An 18,092-nucleotide genomic window follows, 5' to 3' on the forward strand; every position below is an offset into this window, starting at 1 on the left:
CGCTGGTTGCCATGGTAAAACTACAAAGCCCAGTCACACTGCTCATTGGTGAGATTCCGGTTTCCGACATACATCGCATCATATCCGGTTTGACATCTGGCGGGAGTGCTTCACATGGTAGTTGTTGAACAGCTTGTTCAACTTGTTTTTTCAGCCAGCGCAAGTAAAAAACATGATGGCTACGAGCGGAAAAGACGCATTTGGATTAAACGGTGAGGAGCCTTCAGTGTCTTTGACCAGCAACAACGACAAGTCACTTGTCAACGGAGCAACAACGGAGGCATCGGCTCTCTCAAAGCCACAGAACGGAGCAGGAGCCGGGTCAGAGAGGTTCGCCTTCAGCCCCGAGCCCACCATCGAGGACATTAGGAGGATGCAGGCGCATTTTACGGACGAGAGGGACTGGAATCAGTTCCACCAGCCCCGCAACCTGCTGCTGGCGATGGTCGGGGAGGTGGGCGAGGTGTCGGAGCTCTTCCAGTGGAGGGGAGAGGTGGCCGAGGGCCTGCCGGACTGGACCGAGGCCGAGCGAGAGCATCTGGCCCAGGAGCTCAGCGACGTGTTGATCTACCTGGTGGAGCTCGCAGAGAAGTGTAGAGTCGATCTACCCCAAGCAGTGCTTCGGAAAATGGCCCTTAATCGACTGAAATACCCCGCAAACAAAGTGCATGGGTCGGCCAAAAAGTACACTGAGTACGAGGACTGAGTTTTGGAGGCACATGTCAATCAGGGGATTCATGTTGCAGAATAATTATGACCTACTACTGAACATTTTATTACAAATGTATTCTGGTTTTACTTGTTACATGCCTATGAATCCCTCTTTTACTTGTGTGTTTTCTGTGACACAAATGTGTTAGCCTATGAGCCTACTGTTATATGTTCAGTCATACACACACACACATTTATTAGGACAGGCATTTGGGGAATTCTGGCTTTTATTGAGTTTTACTTTTAAGCATTGTTTTACTCCTAATCTTTGATGTCCCTGTGTGAGTTTGAGGCAGTGCATACTCTTTAGCAGATAATATGACTGTTGTGCAGTGTCTTTGGGGAGTATTTCGAAGAATGTATTTCTCACTCAACATTTTATACATTTTCTCCAGTTTAGGAGTGTGATGGATTGGATTAGAAAGTTGATGGAGATGAAGCATGTGATTATAGTCCTGACCATCCCTGACAAAAGAGTAATTGTGAATCGTTTTTTGTGTTAATTGTTTTTTTTTGTTTATCCTCCTTTTCCATCATTTGAATCAGCCCATCTTCTGTTGTGTTCACATCGCATGTCCCATTTTTTCCAAAGTAAAAGTTGCTTTCATTCATTCCTGTGTATTTCCCATTCTTTTGTCATTCAGTAACCAGAAAACAGGTTAGTTCGTTGTTAAAGGTAAACTCAACAGCTTAAATTATGGGTTTAAAGGATATACCTAATCCAAGGGTTGAATTATAAAAAGCATTGAAGTAAAGCTGGTTAAAGAGCTTATAATGTTGTATGTATGCTTTCCATCGCATATTGTGAGGTATTTCTAAAACTCATTGATATAACTTGTCTCTAATAATTCAACCCACCTCACATGCACCTCAACAAATTAACCCATCTTCCATTTACAAGAATCAAAATTACAAAGTTACCTGGTAATGAATACATTAGCATTAAGAGAACAATTACTGTTAACTGGCATTAATTTACCTTTTTTCACAAACATGGCAACACTCTTACATTCAGGCCTAACTACCACAAGGAAGTGTGATTTACTTAGTGCGTTTGTGGTTTGACTTGACTGATATATTCAACTGGAGAAATCTTTCAGCAAAGATTTGAGATGCAAAACATGTCTGTGTGTGTACAAGACAGGGGCATAACACAGTAATAAAAACGTCTGTCTTATTTTTCCCTTTGATACTTTTCAAGAAACAAACATTGCCCTCAGCTGTATTTTCTGATAGTCACTCAGAAGCATGAGTCATCCACAGGCTGTAGAGGAGAAGAGTCATGCATCACTAAAATGTTTCTCTGTGTGCAAGTTGAGCCTCGCTTCAAAGTAAACAGCTTTTAACTTAAGTAAATATGACACGGCATGCCACATTAAGAATGAACAATTGTCCACTCCCTTGGTGTGTATCCAGAAACTCTGATATTTAAACTCTCCTCCTCTTCTGGCACTGGAATGTGTAAATCCATCCTTTTGATTTTAGGCTTTTTGAAGTGAAGGTTATGGAAAAACAAGGGCTCTGTTTTTGCTTTTTTTTTCAAATGAAGTAGAATATATTTGTTTTTCATGTTAAATCTTTAGCTCCTCAAGGTTTCCTTACAAATTCTACACAGCTTGCTTTGCAGCAGAATATTGAAGTCAATTTTTCTAGCAGAATCCATCCAAAACACATGCCCCAGCTCACATGAGTTGTGTTGTGCAAAGTGAACAGCATTGCAAAACAGTGTCTTAAATGGGAGAATGTGACACTTTGAAGAGGCTCTCTCAATATTCAGTGACCACGTGTTCCAGTCAGGTAGAAAACTGAAATTGCTGCCATCCCAGGAGAGTAACATGTAACCATTTTCAGTCTGCATCAGTGTTATTCCTGTTCTCTGAGAGTACATTTACTACTTCAAGTTAGCCCGAACAAGTTTTGGAAGAAACCCATTCCTCTAAGAAATCATAATACATCATGTGGACTTCATGTACGCTCTAAGTCATACTTATATAGAAGAGTGGACAAATGGCTTGGATAGGCTAAAAATAAAGCAATGTTTTCTGAGAGTAAGAACCGCCTTACAAATGTCATGGTAAATTGTAGGTTTTTATGCTAGGGCTGCTTTAGAGGAACTAGAACTGCAAAGTGCATCTCTAATAGATTTTCAAGGATGCATTTATTTCTACATTTTCTTTGCTTTAAAGTGGGAAATAAAAGCACACCTGTTATCTTTAAGTGCAAGATTAACACTCACCGTGCTTTTATTTTAATTATCAACAATTCAAGACTTCATTGTTCTTAAAAACTGAAAGATCACAGGGGAGTTGTCATGTTTTTTTGCTTTGAGAAAGAAGTAAGAAGGCTCCCATGGTGCCATTCATTGTCTGAAGACGTTGCTAAGGGCTCAATTACATTTTAGACTTTGATGGTTAGGTCTCAGATTTTCTACTTTATAGTGGTCAACCCGGCAGATACCATCAGTCCTGCTGTTGGTTTTTGTGGTTTTCAAAAGGCTGTGGGACATCTAGTTTGTCCGAGCTCACACAGATAAGCTTTCAAAGAGACATTCACTTGAGTAAATGTATTTATTTCTTGTGTGTGAATAAGCTTCTGCTTTCTCTTTGTCTTTTTCTGGCCACTTCCTCCTCCTTTTCACTATCTGATTCACACACACATTGATGCTCTTTTATCCTGTCATACAGACAGCAGTGGGAGCTGTCAGATCTCACACAGTGGGGTTACCCAACAGCAGGGGTTCACATCACATCCCTCACATACACGTGTACACACAGAAACACACACACACACAAACACACAGGCCTGATTTATTCCCATTTGTGTAAGGCTGTCAGGGACAAGGGCATCTTAAATACCCCAAACTGATCCATTCAGAACATCAACTTCTTGAAAATGTGCTTCCTTTTCATAAATGTTACAGCTGAGCCAATACGGCAGTGTTTCAAGCAAAGCTCCCAGCCAAAAATTAAACATTTATACGAGTGTCCCTGTGGTTTGCAATTCAATCTTTATTATTCTCAAGGGTGAATTTGGTTACAGGCTAATGCGTTGCCATAAAACACATTGCTGAAAACACAAAATTCCCCTCATCTGCATTTTTTTACAATGCACTTAACAATATTATGTAGAAGCTATAAAGTAGAAACACAATTTGTATTGTGACTTGAAAATGTTTTGCACCCAGTAGGCCTTCTAATTGTGCAGCCCATTTCAGTAATATGTATATATATTCTATTATTGGATGAATATGAATCTGAAACTTCCAAGTAACTAAGCTGTCAAATAAATGTCAACCATGCATTTTAGTGGATTTGAAGTATAAAGTAGCAGGACATAGAAATACTTTTGGACCGAAGCACTTGAGTTAATATAGCCTTGTAAATGATTGTCCACCACTATGCGTGACACAGTAATCACAACAGATACGCACGGGTTTATTTAAGCTAGTGACGTCTCTTTTAACCGCACTTATTTAAGCTACCCGTGCTAAATGAAAACTACTGCCACCTGCTGCTTTGTGAACTGAAGTTGTTGAAAAAACGCCAACACAACTGTCAAAAAGTCAAGTAATGTTGCTTTCTCTTGGCGAAATTGAAGAAGAATATGTTTTTTTTCAGTCGACTTCATTAGCTAGTTATTTTAGCTATGTCTCTTAGCAATACTTGCACTTCATGGCTAACATATTAGCCATCTTCCTGTCATAGGGTACCACAACTCTTACTAAAGGACAACTTTCCCAAGGATTTGGTCTTAATGTTAAGATGTCTTCATCGCCGCTTCATCTCACCAATCTAAGGTAAGAGTTAGCTGCATGTTCTACCAACTTGAAGCATGTACTGTATTAGCAGTATTTCCACTGTTGCTATTGACTGCTTGCTAGCTTGTTTTTCTATTGTTTGCATGTGCAATGTTTGCATTCATGCAAGTTGTGAATTTATTGCTTACAATTGCTAATGTTTTCTTCAATGTTGTCTTTGGGCACATTTATTTTTGATGCTTTAATGCTGTTATCTTGCAATGCAAAGTGGTCAAATGCATTGAGTTTGAGTGAATTGTTTCTACAGTTTGCCCCCCGGGTTGTTGGTGATGTTTTTGTGGAGTTGCTACTGTAAATTGCGGCTCAAGGAGAGGATTATACAGTACTTTATAATGGCTTTACAACGTGTAATGTATTGCTTAATGACTTTAGAAATATAAACATTAGTGCACAATCCATTTCACATTTTCACTTTTCCTGTAATGCTTTAAGGGAAACTCAACACGGCTATTGTTGCAAAGCCTATATAATGGTTAGTCACAGTCCCATTTTCTCCACAGACGTGTGACTTAATTCTCCTTCATTCTATTATTCTTTGGTTTTCTATAAGAGCTGCCAGGCTCTTATTCGTGATTCATGGTGATCTGCTTTTTTACAACAGTTGAGATTGTTACTCTTTGTTACTCTTTGTCTTTGCCATGTTGTCAGTGTTAAAATGAAACACTAAGTACATTTACATAAGTTATTAATTACACATTTGAGGTGTTTGACTTGAGTATTTTCATTTAATGTAAACTTTATACCTATGCATCCCTGAGGGAAATACAATTGTTTTTACAGCATCATCATGCACACTGGAAATCAGCAAAATTATCTCACAAATTACGTAAACATCTTTACTTGTATTCCAGAAAAAGTTGTGTACAACCCATGAAAAGTGTCATAACTAAAAGGTAGAGTAAAAAATACAGGTAGTAATCATACACACTAAAACAATTCCTTTAAAACAACATTCAATTCAATTAAATTCAAAATCTTTATTTATCCAGGTAAAATCCCATTGAGATCAATGATCTCTTTTTCAAGGGAGACCTGCAGCAGTAGGTTCCACATGAAAACATAAAAACATAAACAACAGAAGAAGAAAAGGACATCATACAGCAAATGTACAGGGATTACAATTTACATATCTATCCACATGTACAGGTACCAACAGCATCTGATTTTGTTGCATCCAACCGAGCTTTACATAACTTAACTAAGAAGAAGAACCCACACAGACAAAAAACATGTTTTTACTAGTGAGTGATACAGTCTGCATGCACAGGCCATCACAATTCTTCTTCATCAATTTTAAAAAAGCAAAGCAAAGCAGGCCATGCACGTTGACAACAACCTGAACATTAGTTTGGAAAACGACTGAAAAACTGTAGTTTGCAAAATGTAAAAGTCCCATGTCATGCTTTTTCCGGTTATTACCCGTCCCCTTGTGTGTTATGAAGGTTTTTCTGCATGTAAACGGTCTGCAGAGTCACAAACCCTCAAAGTACACCCTGTAGCGAGTAAAACTCTGACACAGAAAAGACCTGTCTATGCTGCCCCAGAACGCCTCGTTGGAGATTTCTATTTTTCTTCCTGGGTACAGTGACGCGACCTTACCCAAATGGACCCATTGGTCCAAATGTGGAGCTCCTCACACACACACACACACACACACACACACACACACACACACACACACACACACATACACACACACACATACACACACACACACACACACACACACACACACACACACACACACTCTCTCAGCGGCGAAACTGTGGCGCGCTTACACTGTAGGTGCACCGCGTTTGGGGGCGCGGGTGCTAGTGGAGCCTCGCAGATGGGGGTGCTGTAGCCCCCTCGGCACCCCCCCCCCCCTTCCCGCGTCCATTCTTGATGTCTCGCTGTCTTGCAGACCCCACGCAGCAAGCAGGAAATGATCCCAGCTCACACTGTCCGCTCCTCGCAGCAGCGAGCCGCGCAACCTCCCGTCAACACAGCACCCAGACCTCACGCAGCATTCTCATCTGTTTGTCCTTACTGGTGTCATCTTCTGGTTGCTAACGCCATTGTAACACTTAATCACTGATGTTCCGCTGTAACGGTGGTGGACTCATCAGAACATAGAGGGCGAGCTGACCAATCAGAGCACAGTGGGCTCACAGGGAGGGGGTGGGGGGGCAGGAGCTCCAACAAGGCGTGTAGGACAGAGAGTGAATAAACATACTACACAGAGATGCTGTGATGAAACCAATGTGAGTTTGGAACATTGAACAATGTTAATCTATTCTAGTCCTAGACCTCAACGATGTAATTATGATCAGTAGAAATGGCCATGACATGGGACCTTTAAAGCAAAGCATGAAAACATTGCTACTGTATAACACGAAAGATGACCAAAAACAGGTACTTTTCATTTTGCAATGTTGTAGGAAAAAAATTGTGGAGTGCAGCTACTGGAAATAGTTAGTGCTGTACCAATCTCCAAGCCTGCCACAAGTGGGTACATTTACCAAATAATGAATGACTGTGCATGTCTGAGGCGAGGATTGGGATATTTGGCCATGTGTCAGCTGGTGTTCAGCCTACACACCCTGCTGCAAACACCACGTCAGCATTGCTGCTGCTCATCCAGCACGTTATAAACCCCAATCCACCACCAGTATCCAACTCTGGGCTCTGACTCCCTTAGAGGAGTTGATCACTGACACTCACCGATCTTCTCCGTGCTGAGTTTGGTGTTTGCTTGCAGGGAGTGATGGGGTCAGTTCCTTGACACCAAATACACTGAATTACTCTGTATCAATGTATTATTACAGCCATTCAACTGATTGATCTTCCCTTTAATTGTCCACACTGTATTGTGTATTCATCTAATGAATACAGATTTAACAAGTTATTATGAGTTTAATCATAGCTGCAGGCCTCTGATGCTCTTGTGATCTACGTGGGCCTCTTTTCACAGTTGGTTGATTTTGTATGCAGAAGGTTTTGTTTTAAATGCTCTCTCCTATTGTTTTTAAATGTAGTGTATTGTTCATACTCTTTGATGCAAGCAAGTTTTCCTCCTCTGACAAATAATGCTGAAAGTGAATTGAACTGAACTCGTTTAGCCTCAATGAATAAATGAATGAGTGTCAAGCACAGGCCAGCCTCCGCCATGCTGTTTCAGGATTCTGAACAATAACAGTTTGGTGAATATTCTTTTTGTTCCTTTGCTGCACATTGCGGTATTGACGTTTCATTGTGGCTCTCTCCAGCAATGAAAAGAGAAAACAAAAAAAGCCCATCAAAGATGGTGCAGTTGTTGACAGCCTGCTGTTTATTTGAATCAAGCACTGCAAAACTATGAAAAGTGACAGCTAGCGAAGTGTGAAACTGATGGGATAATGCTGTTGATTTCAACGTGTGACTATATAAACTTGGTGTGAAAAACATAGCTGCCAATGTTCTGTTTAAACAGACTTATCATAACTGTCAACCACGACAAGTGCCACTCGACAAGCTGTTCTACATTTCTCAGTAGCAGGGGGAGGAGAATTAGCCACCAAGTAAAAGTTTCTCTGAACAATTCTCTGTCAGTAATAAATTCTCCATCTACGTTAATAAAATGCATATCACCTGTAATGATTAACTACACACCGTCTCTCAGGGGGACGTAGTGCTTAATCCTGCAGTCTTTTGCCTGGTGCTTTCTGCAGGAATCAGTTAATTTATTTTGCTAATATTCCAACAGCATGCATGGTTGGAAATGGTGAAGGAAAGTAGAATTGTAATGCCCTTCACTTTTTAATTTGAGCAGACCATTTAATAAAAAAAATCATACCTATAATGTACGAGGCAGAGGCTTTCCCATTGATGGAATCTTTATTTAGTCGAATAAATGTTTACTCCCACTGTTTTAATTGATGGCAATTTATATTCAGATTAAATGTTAAATTTCTAGTTTAACTTTGTGTTGTGTCTCGTCAAATGTGTTAGTTATGTTTATGTATGTTGTCTGTCATTTCCTGTTTTATTTTGTACTTACCTTGTCTTTCATTTCAGGCCCTGTTTCTTCCTCCCCTTGTGTGTTTTTCCCGCCATCATCAGTGTCTGCCCCGCCCCTGATTGTTTCCACCTGTTCCCAATCACCTCATGTTTAAATAGTCCTGTCTCTCCCCTGTCCTGTGTCAGTTCGTCTTGTTTGCTTTCTCGAATGGTTCTGCAAAGCCTCAGCTCAGAAAGGATCGTTTTCTCTCATGTCAGGTTTTGTTATGTTTGTTTATTTTTGTTGGTTTAACGTTTTTATTAAGTCCTCTCTTTGTTATGCTAGTTTCTTCCTCCTTGGGAGGGCTTTATGTTATTTCCACCACCTACTCTGTTAAGAGGGATTACCTGAACTTTGAAAATAAATACACTTTTTTATTACATTCAATACTTTGTCTCTGGGTCGTGCATTTGGGTTCATAAGTTTGCGTCGAGGTCCTGACACTTTGAACATAAGTCAAATATAAAATATAAGACCATATGTGAAGGATGACAAAGAATACAACATTACTTCAGTTGAAATGAGTTTGTTAGCTAATTATTGACTAACTTTACATTTGAGAATATAACAAATATAAAATGGAACATGCAGAGAAAACAAAGTGTTGACTTCCTAAACGCAAAGGAACCGTGTTTTCTATGATAGAAAATGTGTGTTTTCCTCTACAGCAAGACTAATAATAAAGAGTTTGTGAGGCTATTTCTATTGACAGGAGCTTTCAGATCTCAGTTTCCTTTGACATATTCCTGTTTCTGGAAGGCGTGTGGCGCAGTGGATAGAGCCTTGGTGTTGGGATCAGGTTCAAACCCCACTGCAGTCAGCATGTCGTTGTGTCCCTGGGCAAGACACTTCACCCCAAATTGCTCCTGTGGGGATTGGCCTCAGTATTGAGTATGTAAGTCGCTTTGGATAAAAGCGACTAACATGTCATGTAATTTCTCTTTGTGTCAGTGAGACCTGCAGCAAACAAAAGAACAAACAATATAAACTTAAACAAATACAAAAAGTTATCAAGTAATGTACCTTTTATTCTATTTTTCATTGTGGTTTTATGTACATTTTAAGCAAAAAGTAGGTTATTTAGAGTAGCCTAGCATTACAATGCAACTGCAATAATCCTCACACACTCCTGACAGCCTGAACAGAAAGTGGGCATTGTTTTATATTTGATGTGTGTGTGTTGCATGGCTTCAGCTCCAGATTGCATTAGATTGCAAAGGTGTTGCTGCTGCTATTCTGTGCAACCCCTGTAGATACTTGACATTGTGCTTTGCAGCAGGCACTAAATTGTGTAAAAGCTTAACGGTGAAGCACATCTGACAGATGTATCTGGCGAGTGGTTAATAACGGGAATGATCAAAGTGCGACAGAACAAGCACAAGTCCCATTCACATAATGGCCGCAGGGAGCCAAGAGCAACAAAGCGAATAAGTGACAGTGAGAGGCGGGGGGATTGTCTTTGGATTGAGCCGTGCAGCATTCAAATACAATTAATGAGCAGCTGACAGGCAGCACTGGTCAAAGGGTAAACTTGGTCACGTGGAGTAAAGGACATAAAAGAGTATTCAATGTTAGGATATATTAAAAATAATAAGGCAACAATTCTAAAAGGGTTTGAGGTCTTGAATCCAGGCTTTTCAAGATGTGCAATCAACCATTGAATATAGAGGTGAATACTTTTTATACTCCAATTACTTTAAATACGGTGGTGGGGCAGGGGTGTAAGCATACGCGTTTTGTCTACAGCGTTTCTGCCTATTGATTGGTCCTTGCTGTTTGTCTATTTATTTCTCTAGCTTTACGTTGTCTGTAAAAGGTGTGCTGACGATAGTCCTTGTTCGGAACGATGACATATTCAGTCAGAAAACGTTTTTGGCCTCTGAAGAGCCTTTTTGACGTCGTATTTGAGTGTACTACTGTGCAAGCAAAGAACAAAAGCAATAATGATTGAATCCCTCATCTGGCTCATCTGTGTATTTAGTTGATAGTTTTTGGAGAATAATAAAGGTTTTTGGCACAGAGGTGTGAGCTCCATTACAGTATTTGGGGCTCTGGCTTTATTTAAGATCAATTCAATATTGGTTTTGCAGGATTTGTAAATAACAAAACATATAATATATCACCAGACTTCAATTTTTTTGGATTAAATACTCAGACAAACTGACATCCTATCATACTATGAGTGACATGGTGTCAGGGCGCTTCTTGGCTTGACATAATATGTTGATCTGGAAACCAGCCACCGTCTAGTAGCACCCATCTACCGATTTCCTGGCATGTCCTAATCCCAGCATGCTCAGCTCCACGGCTCCACGGCTCCTGGGGGGCTGCGTAGGAGTGACAGACAGTTAGTAGTGGCATCCTAAATCAGCCGTATAGACTGATCAAAGTCCTGCATTGTTGGACTGAAATTGGACTTTGGCTGGCTGAGGAAAGCTCAATATGGGGCAAGTTTCGGTGCTGTCTGGTCTCATTTCAAGCTCAGTGTTTTGAAGGATTCATCATCCGGACTGTGGAAATGAGAAAGGGCAAAAGTTTAAATGCATAGTGACAAATACTTGGTTGGTTTTTTCCACCTGAGGGGGCTAAGAGAGGTTGTTATTCATATGCAGAACCTAAGTCTTCATGCTAACTGTTTCTGTTCGGACCAATTTCTCACCTTTTTGCTTTTCTCTGCTGAGCGTGACCTTTTTTACTCACCAATCTGTAGTTGGAGGGGAACCTCATTCTCCTACAATGTCACGGCATGCACTCACTTGTATCAACTATATAAGAAGCAGAAGAGGCGGCTGAATTTCTGCAAAGCAGCCTGCATGTGATATAATAGTCCCTTTACAATGTCCTCTGTTTCTGAGTACTGAGGAGACAAGATACTCTCTGAATGGCGTCCAAGGCTATCCTTATTCAAAGAGACTGTTGCTATAGGACTGTTGCTATGGAGCAGTCTCTCATTGAGATGGACAGCTGTAGCCTCGCCACAGGGAGGAGCCCTTTCTCTCTAAAGTTTCCTGAGGAGTCCAAACCTGGGGGAACCAGTGGGGCTTCCTCCTTCTTCTTCTTCTTCTTCTTCTTCTTCTTCTTCTTCTTCTTCTTCTTCTTCTTCTTCTTCTTCTTCTTCTTCTTCTTCTTCTTCTTCTTCTTCTTCTTCTTCGGTGGTGGATGTGTGTTTGAAGAGGGCAGAGGGAATTTCAACTTTAACTCTTTTGTTTCTGTTTCAATCGTTTCTTTAACTGTATGATCTTTCGTTGGGATTTTTGTACCCTTTGCAAGTACGGTTAATTTGTTAATTTAGTGTTTTTCCGTGCCTCGTGGCGGGGATGGCGTCCTCCGGGGCGCCGCCGGTGTCTCTGAGACACGGAGTGCGGCTGGTGGCTCAGGCCGCAAGCAGAGTGGAGCAGGTGCTGCTGGCTGTGGGGGACCAGGTCGGTCATGAAAATATCTCCTATGCTTCCCGCATGAACAAAGCGGTCGTGGTCTTTTTGAAAGACCAGAAATATGTGGCGGAACTTATCGAGAGCGGATTAATGCTAAACGAGGAATACATTCAAGTTTCACCGCTGGCGACACCGTCCACGCGTATCACTGTGTCTGGCGTTCCTCCGTTCATCCCGAATGAGGCGCTGGAACGGGAGCTGAAGCGTTTTGGTAAGTTTGCCAGTAGTCTCCGCACTGTTGCTCTGGGGTGTAAGGATGAAAAGTTAAAACATGTCCATTCTCTGCGGAGACAGGTTTTCATGTTTCTGAATTGTCCCACTCAGACACTAGATGTGTCCTTCCGGGTGAGGCACGAAGAGGGTTTTTATATGGTTTATGCGAGCTCAGGGAGCGTAAAGTGTTTTGAGTGCGGGGAGTCGGGTCACAAACGTGTTGCATGTCCACATAGACGGCACGCCGCTCCGCCGGGTGCGGCTGGGCCCGGGGCTGCCGAGCCGGGGGCCGCCGGGGCAGCCGAGCAGGGGGCGGCCGGGGCCGCTGGGGCGGCCGGGCCGGGAGCCGCTGGGGCAACCGAGCCGGGGGCCGCTGGGGCGGCCGGGGCCACTGGGGCGGCCGAGCCCGGGGCGGCCTGGTCCGCGGCAGCGGGACCCGGTGTCGCGGGGGCTGCTGCTGCACCCGCCGGGGCCCCGGTGGCTGCGGAGGAAGTAGGGATGAATATCGTGAGAGATGAAACAGGGACTGTAGAGAGTGTGGTGAGTGTGAGAGGAAAAAATGTGGAAACAGGTAAACGGGTGAGAGATGATGTAGCAGGACAGGTGAGGACTGGTGCTGTGGGACAGGTAGAGGCTGTTGGCACACAGAAGGAGCTGCCGTCTGGCTCTGGGCGGAAAAATGAGCTTCAACAGGCTGCAGACAATAATGAGGTGACAGAGATGGACACAGACGGTGAGGGGGATTCTGACTGTGGTTCAGTTGCAGATAGTCTCTCTCAGAACGCAGAGATATATTCTTTGGAAGAGATTAATGTCTTTTTAGACGAGTCTTTTGGCAAGTCAGTGGAAGTGAGAGATTTTTTCCCTGACATTGACAAGTTTCTTCATACAGTGAGAACTCTTCAGAAAGTTGTAGGGTTAGACCTGCTGGATGAAAAGAAACGTTATCGTCTCAGGAGGCATGTAACTGCTGTGAAAAAAGATACGCCAGGAAGCAAAAGAGGGAAGAAACTGAAAAGGTCTAAATAATTTCAACATGATCATGCAACACTGGGTGTCTCCTCTCTGCTGTGTGTACCTGTCTGTTCTTTCTCTCTGTCTCCTTCCTCTAATGCAGGCTTTAAGGGTTGCTTCTTTGAACATGAACGGGGGTAGAAGTGCACAGAAAAGAGCTTTAGTGTTAGAAGTCTTTAATCAGAAAAAATTAGATTTGATATTTCTGCAGGAAACGCACAGTGATAGCCTGAATGAGACGGACTGGGGGATGTGGTGGGGGGGTCAGTATGTACTCAGTCATGGCTCAAACCTTAGTGCTGGAGTAGCTGTTTTATTCTCCCCCTCTCTAAATGTAAAAATGTTATCCAGCACTGAGATAGTGGCAGGTAGAGCCCTGATGGTGAAAGTGGAACTGTTAGAGTTCAGTTTCACCTTTATTAATGTGTATGCACCCAATCAGGGCCCTGCACGTGTATCTGTGTTTCAGTTATTAAAAGACAAGCTAGACACTAGTGTACAGGGGGAGTGTGTTATACTGGGGGGGGACTGGAACGTTTGCACTAATGTCACTTTAGACAGAATAGGACGGGAGCCTCATCCTCAGTCGTCCCTTTTACTGTCACAGGTGATAAGAGAGGCTGACTTAGTGGATGTGTGGAGGATGAAGCATCCCTCCGTTAAACAATACACCTGGATGAGAATGCTAGATGGGGGCGTCAGTGCAGCCAGGCTAGACAGATTTTACATGTCTTCTTCTTTTATTACTCGTGAAGTGAACTGTCACATCCAACCTGTTGGTTTTACAGATCATCAGCTGGTTTCTTTGGATTTGGTTTTATCCAACACAGAGAAACCTAGATCGTTCTGGCAGTTTAATGTTAACATTTTACAAGATTTGATTTTCTGTGAGAATTTTTAATTGTTTTGGATCAACTGGAAATCAAAGAAAGAGTCTTTTCCCTCCCTGAGTCAGTGGTGGGAGGTAGGAAAGGCTCAGATTAGAGTGTTCTGTCAACAGTATACAGCCTACTCCACTGCAAACATTAGGAGAGCTATAGAGCAGTTAGAGAGAGAGATCAGAGAGTTAGAGAGTGTGTCTGCTCGAAATATAGAACAGTCCCTCCTAAAACAACAAGAGCTTAACTGTTTTCTTCAGGAGAAGGCCAAGGGAGCTCTGATCAGAGCCCGTTTTACTTCCATGAGAGACATTGATGCACCAACCACCTTTTTCTTCAACCTGAAGAGGTCTGTGGGCCAAAGGAAGCAGATGGTATGTCTGCGTCTTCCCGATGGACAGGTAACCTCTGAACCTGCTGAGATGAGGAGACATGCAGTGTCCTTCTACACGGACCTGTTCGAAGCCGAAGGTTGTGACGTGGAAGCCGCTGATGAACTTTTTCAGGGTCTTCCACAGCTGAGTCCAGCCGAAAGTGACACCTTGGGCTCTGACATTACGCTGGAGGAACTGACCTCTGCGGTGACACAGATGGCCTCCGGAAAGGCTCCGGGCATAGACGGTTTCCCTGCAGACTTTTTAAAACATTTTTGGAGCATTCTAGGACATGATTTGTTGGATGTATTGATGGAGTCCTTTGGGAAAGGGACTCTTCCAGCTTCCTGTAGGCGTGCAGTGATTTCACTGTTGCCTAAGAAAGGAGATCTAACCCTGCTGAAGAATTGGAGACCTGTGGCTCTCTTATGTACGGACTATAAGATACTGTCAAAGGTTTTAGCTAACAGACTGAAGTGTTTTATCGAACTTCTTGTTGGTACTGATCAAACATATTGCATCCCTGGCAGATCAATTGTGGACAATTTGTTTTTGATGAGAGACACTTTTGTTGTTTGCAAACTGTACAATATAAATGTTGGTATTATTTCTATTGACCAGGAGAAGGCCTTTGATCGTGTGGATCACACTTTTCTGGCTGCCACATTGCAGGCTTTTGGTGTTGGGGAGCATTTTTTGTCCTGGGTGAAGTGTTTGTACAGTGATGCATGTTGTGTTGTGAAAGTGGGGGGAGGGCTGAGCAGACCTGTACCAGTTAAAAGGGGGATCAGGCAGGGCTGCCCTATCTCAGGCCTATTATTATATAGTATTGCCATCGAGCCACTTTTGTGCAGACTTAGAAACCGGCTGAGGGGCCTGAGTCTGCCAGTGTCAGCTCAGGCCCCCCCGGTGGTTGTATCAGCTTATGCTGATGATGTCAGTGTTTTTATCCAGGGTCAGCGAGATATCCAGGAGCTACAGGACAGTTTAGTTTTGTATAGGAAGGCTGCCTCAGCCAAAGTTAACTGGGAGAAGAGTGAGGCAGTTTTGGTAGGTCAGTGGAGTTTAGAAAATAGGCCCAGTCTTCCTGGTAACCTCAGCTGGGGAAACGAGGGTTTAAAGGTCCTGGGAGTTTGGTTGGGGTCTGAGGACATGGTGGCACAGAACTGGGAGGGATTGCTGGGAAAGGTGCGAGCAAAATTAGCTAAATGGAAATGGCTGCTACCCCAGCTGTCCTACAGGGGAAGAGTTCTTGTAGCCAACAATCTGGTTGCCTCATCTTTGTGGCACAGACTCCAGGTGTTAACCCCACCGCCGGACCTCATGAAACAACTGCAGCGGCTCCTCGTGGATTTCTTCTGGTCGGGTCATCACTGGGTGCCAGCATCGGTCCTGTACCTCCCTGTGGCGGAGGGGGGGCAGGGCCTTGTGGACATTACTGCGAGGACTGCTGCTTTTAGACTGCAGGCAGCTCAGCGGCTGCTGTATGGTGCCTCTCCCTGCTGGCTGGCTATGGCCCGGCTGTTGCTCTGGAGGGCAGGGGGTTTGGTTTTGATAAACACCTGTTTCTGCTGAAGGCCCCTGCGTACAAGATAACTGGACTTGCACCTTTTTACTGCTCAGTCATCAATGCCTGGAAGATTCTGAGTTTTACCAGACCACCCGACCCCCGGCCTAGGATGTGGCTGTTTGAGGCAGCTGGCGGATCCTGTATAAGTCTCCCGTTGAAAAACGGATGGCTGACATCCAATGGAGAATTATACACTGTGCAATAGCCACTAACAAATACAGGGCTCATTTTGACCCAGGCACAAGGGGGGGCTGTCCGTTCTGTTTTATGGCAGAAACATTGGAGCATTTAGTGGTGTCCTGTCCCCGGTTGGCTGGTCTTAAAAAAATGTTACAGGAGTGGGTGGAGGGGTTCGGGGAGGTTTTCTCCATACCACTTTTTGTCCATGGCCCCAAATACATCCTGAAAAAGAAGGAAATCCTACTATTGATCAATTTCTATTGATTTATTTTATTGCAGGGTCTGATTATTAAATGTCCTTGTTTATTTGTGAGATGCAGTGGCATAAAGAAAATGCTTACTTTGTTTGGTAGTACCAGTAGGTACAAAAACACTGGTTTTCTTGTTCCAGTCTGTTACTGTCACTTTGTTTTTGACACTTTAAAATACTGCTATCCTACAAAAAGGCTGTAAAAATCAGATTTATTATGTAATAAAGAAACATTTTCCGAGTAAAAAAATGTTTTATTGAAAAAAAAAAATTTATGATTTTTTTTTCTTCCCTTTATTATTCAATATCGCGATAAATACCGTACCGTGGACTTGTTATCGCGATATTATCGTACCGTGAGTTTTTGGTATCGTTACATCCCTAATGCATACTATACGCTGATCAATCATCTACAGGGGTTTCTGGATGTGTGGGCTGTTGGGCAGGTTCTGTGCTCACTGGGGGAAAATGACTCTCTAATATTGAAGTTTTAAAGGGTAGGTGAATTTTTTTGTTTTTAAGGTGTGTAAAAGATGATGTTTTGAAATGGGTAAAACGTTTTCAAGTGACATTTATTTGGTAGATGTGAAAATCTGTTTATCTATTTGATTTGTGTAATGTTTTTTTGTTTTTTGTTTCGGTGTATAGTTAAAACAAATGGAAATAAAATTTTGTTTTAAAAATCAATCTTCTTCTTCTTCTTCTTCTTCTTCTTCTTCTTCTTCTTCTTGTTCACAATGACTCACTCCAGACCCGGCGGCAGACATACGTCTCTGGGCGGGCATTTGATTTACCAGGGCGGGCCCACCCCGAAACTTACATTTCCTGGGAAATCTGAATTGTCAACGGGGGGGAGGGAGCTGTTAGACCAACTCAGGACCAACTGTCTGTGCCAACTTGGGTAATCACGCAGCCAAACTTGAGGAGCGCACCCAGGGTGGAGTGAGGTTGAGCGATGGAGAGAAAGGGAGAGAGAGAGAGAGATTGAGCGTGTGCAGCGGTCTGCTTGCGCACAGAGCCGGAGTTTGTGAGAGAGCCAGCTTGAGTCAATTTCTCTTCAAAATATAATAGATTGCCAGCCTCCCCAGATGCAGCCACATTAGAAGAAATCAGTTACGTTACCAATGAGCTAGCAAGCCAGCCAGGGACAAGGGGCGCTGAGTTGCCATATTCCTTTCATGAACCACTTCCTGATATCCATTGTTGCAGATAAATATAAATGATAATAGCCAAACTAACATAGCGAGAGTAAACTGACAGGCTGCTGTGCCGCATCTGACTCAAAACCCCTCACGACTCAACCCAGCGAAAAACCAGTCTCGCGCGCAGCCTTTCATTCAGAATTTCATAGCGAAATTAAAAAATGATATTAAACTAATCTTTCAACATAGTTTAAAACAAAAATAAATATTACGACAAAGCCCTACAAATAACAACAATAAACATAATAATAAAACAATTAAAATGTTGTATTCAGCCCTGATTAAAACAGCGGGCCCAAATCCTGGATGGGCGGTTCCAAATCCTGGATGGGCGGGCCCAAATCCTGGATGGGCGGGCCCGGCCCCATGAGGCCCGCCCATGACGCCGGGTCTGACTCACTCACACTGAGAAAAGAAGGAAACTGACCAAG

The 18,092-nt window shown here is 42.9% G+C and overlaps 1 protein-coding gene and 1 long non-coding RNA gene across 2 annotated transcripts in view; both read left to right on the forward strand.

Moving 5' to 3' along the window:
* Window positions 1–47: 47 nt before the first annotated feature.
* dctpp1 (dCTP pyrophosphatase 1) lies at window positions 48–1,322 on the forward strand. The gene has a single exon (XM_079668688.1). It carries the CDS (start codon window positions 173–175, stop codon window positions 704–706), a length of 534 nt encoding a protein of 177 aa, XP_079524814.1. The 5' UTR covers window positions 48–172; the 3' UTR covers window positions 707–1,322.
* A 2,831-nt stretch (window positions 1,323–4,153) lies between these two features.
* Window positions 4,154–18,092, forward strand: part of LOC307036827 — a 101,346-nt gene continuing 87,407 nt past the window's right edge. Inside the window, exon 1 of the long non-coding RNA XR_013807483.1 lies at window positions 4,154–4,507. This is a non-coding gene — a long non-coding RNA (uncharacterized lncRNA). The remainder of the gene's footprint in view (window positions 4,508–18,092) is intronic.

The sequence above is a fragment of the Notothenia rossii genome (assembly GCF_949606895.1).
Source record: "Notothenia rossii genome assembly, chromosome: 1".
Classification (NCBI taxonomy): domain Eukaryota; kingdom Metazoa; phylum Chordata; class Actinopteri; order Perciformes; family Nototheniidae; genus Notothenia; species Notothenia rossii.

Excerpts from the sequence above, each read along its gene's own strand:
- dctpp1 (XM_079668688.1), top strand. The coding sequence starts at position 173 with ATGATGGCTACGAGCGGAAAAGACGCATTTGGATTAAACGGTGAGGAG.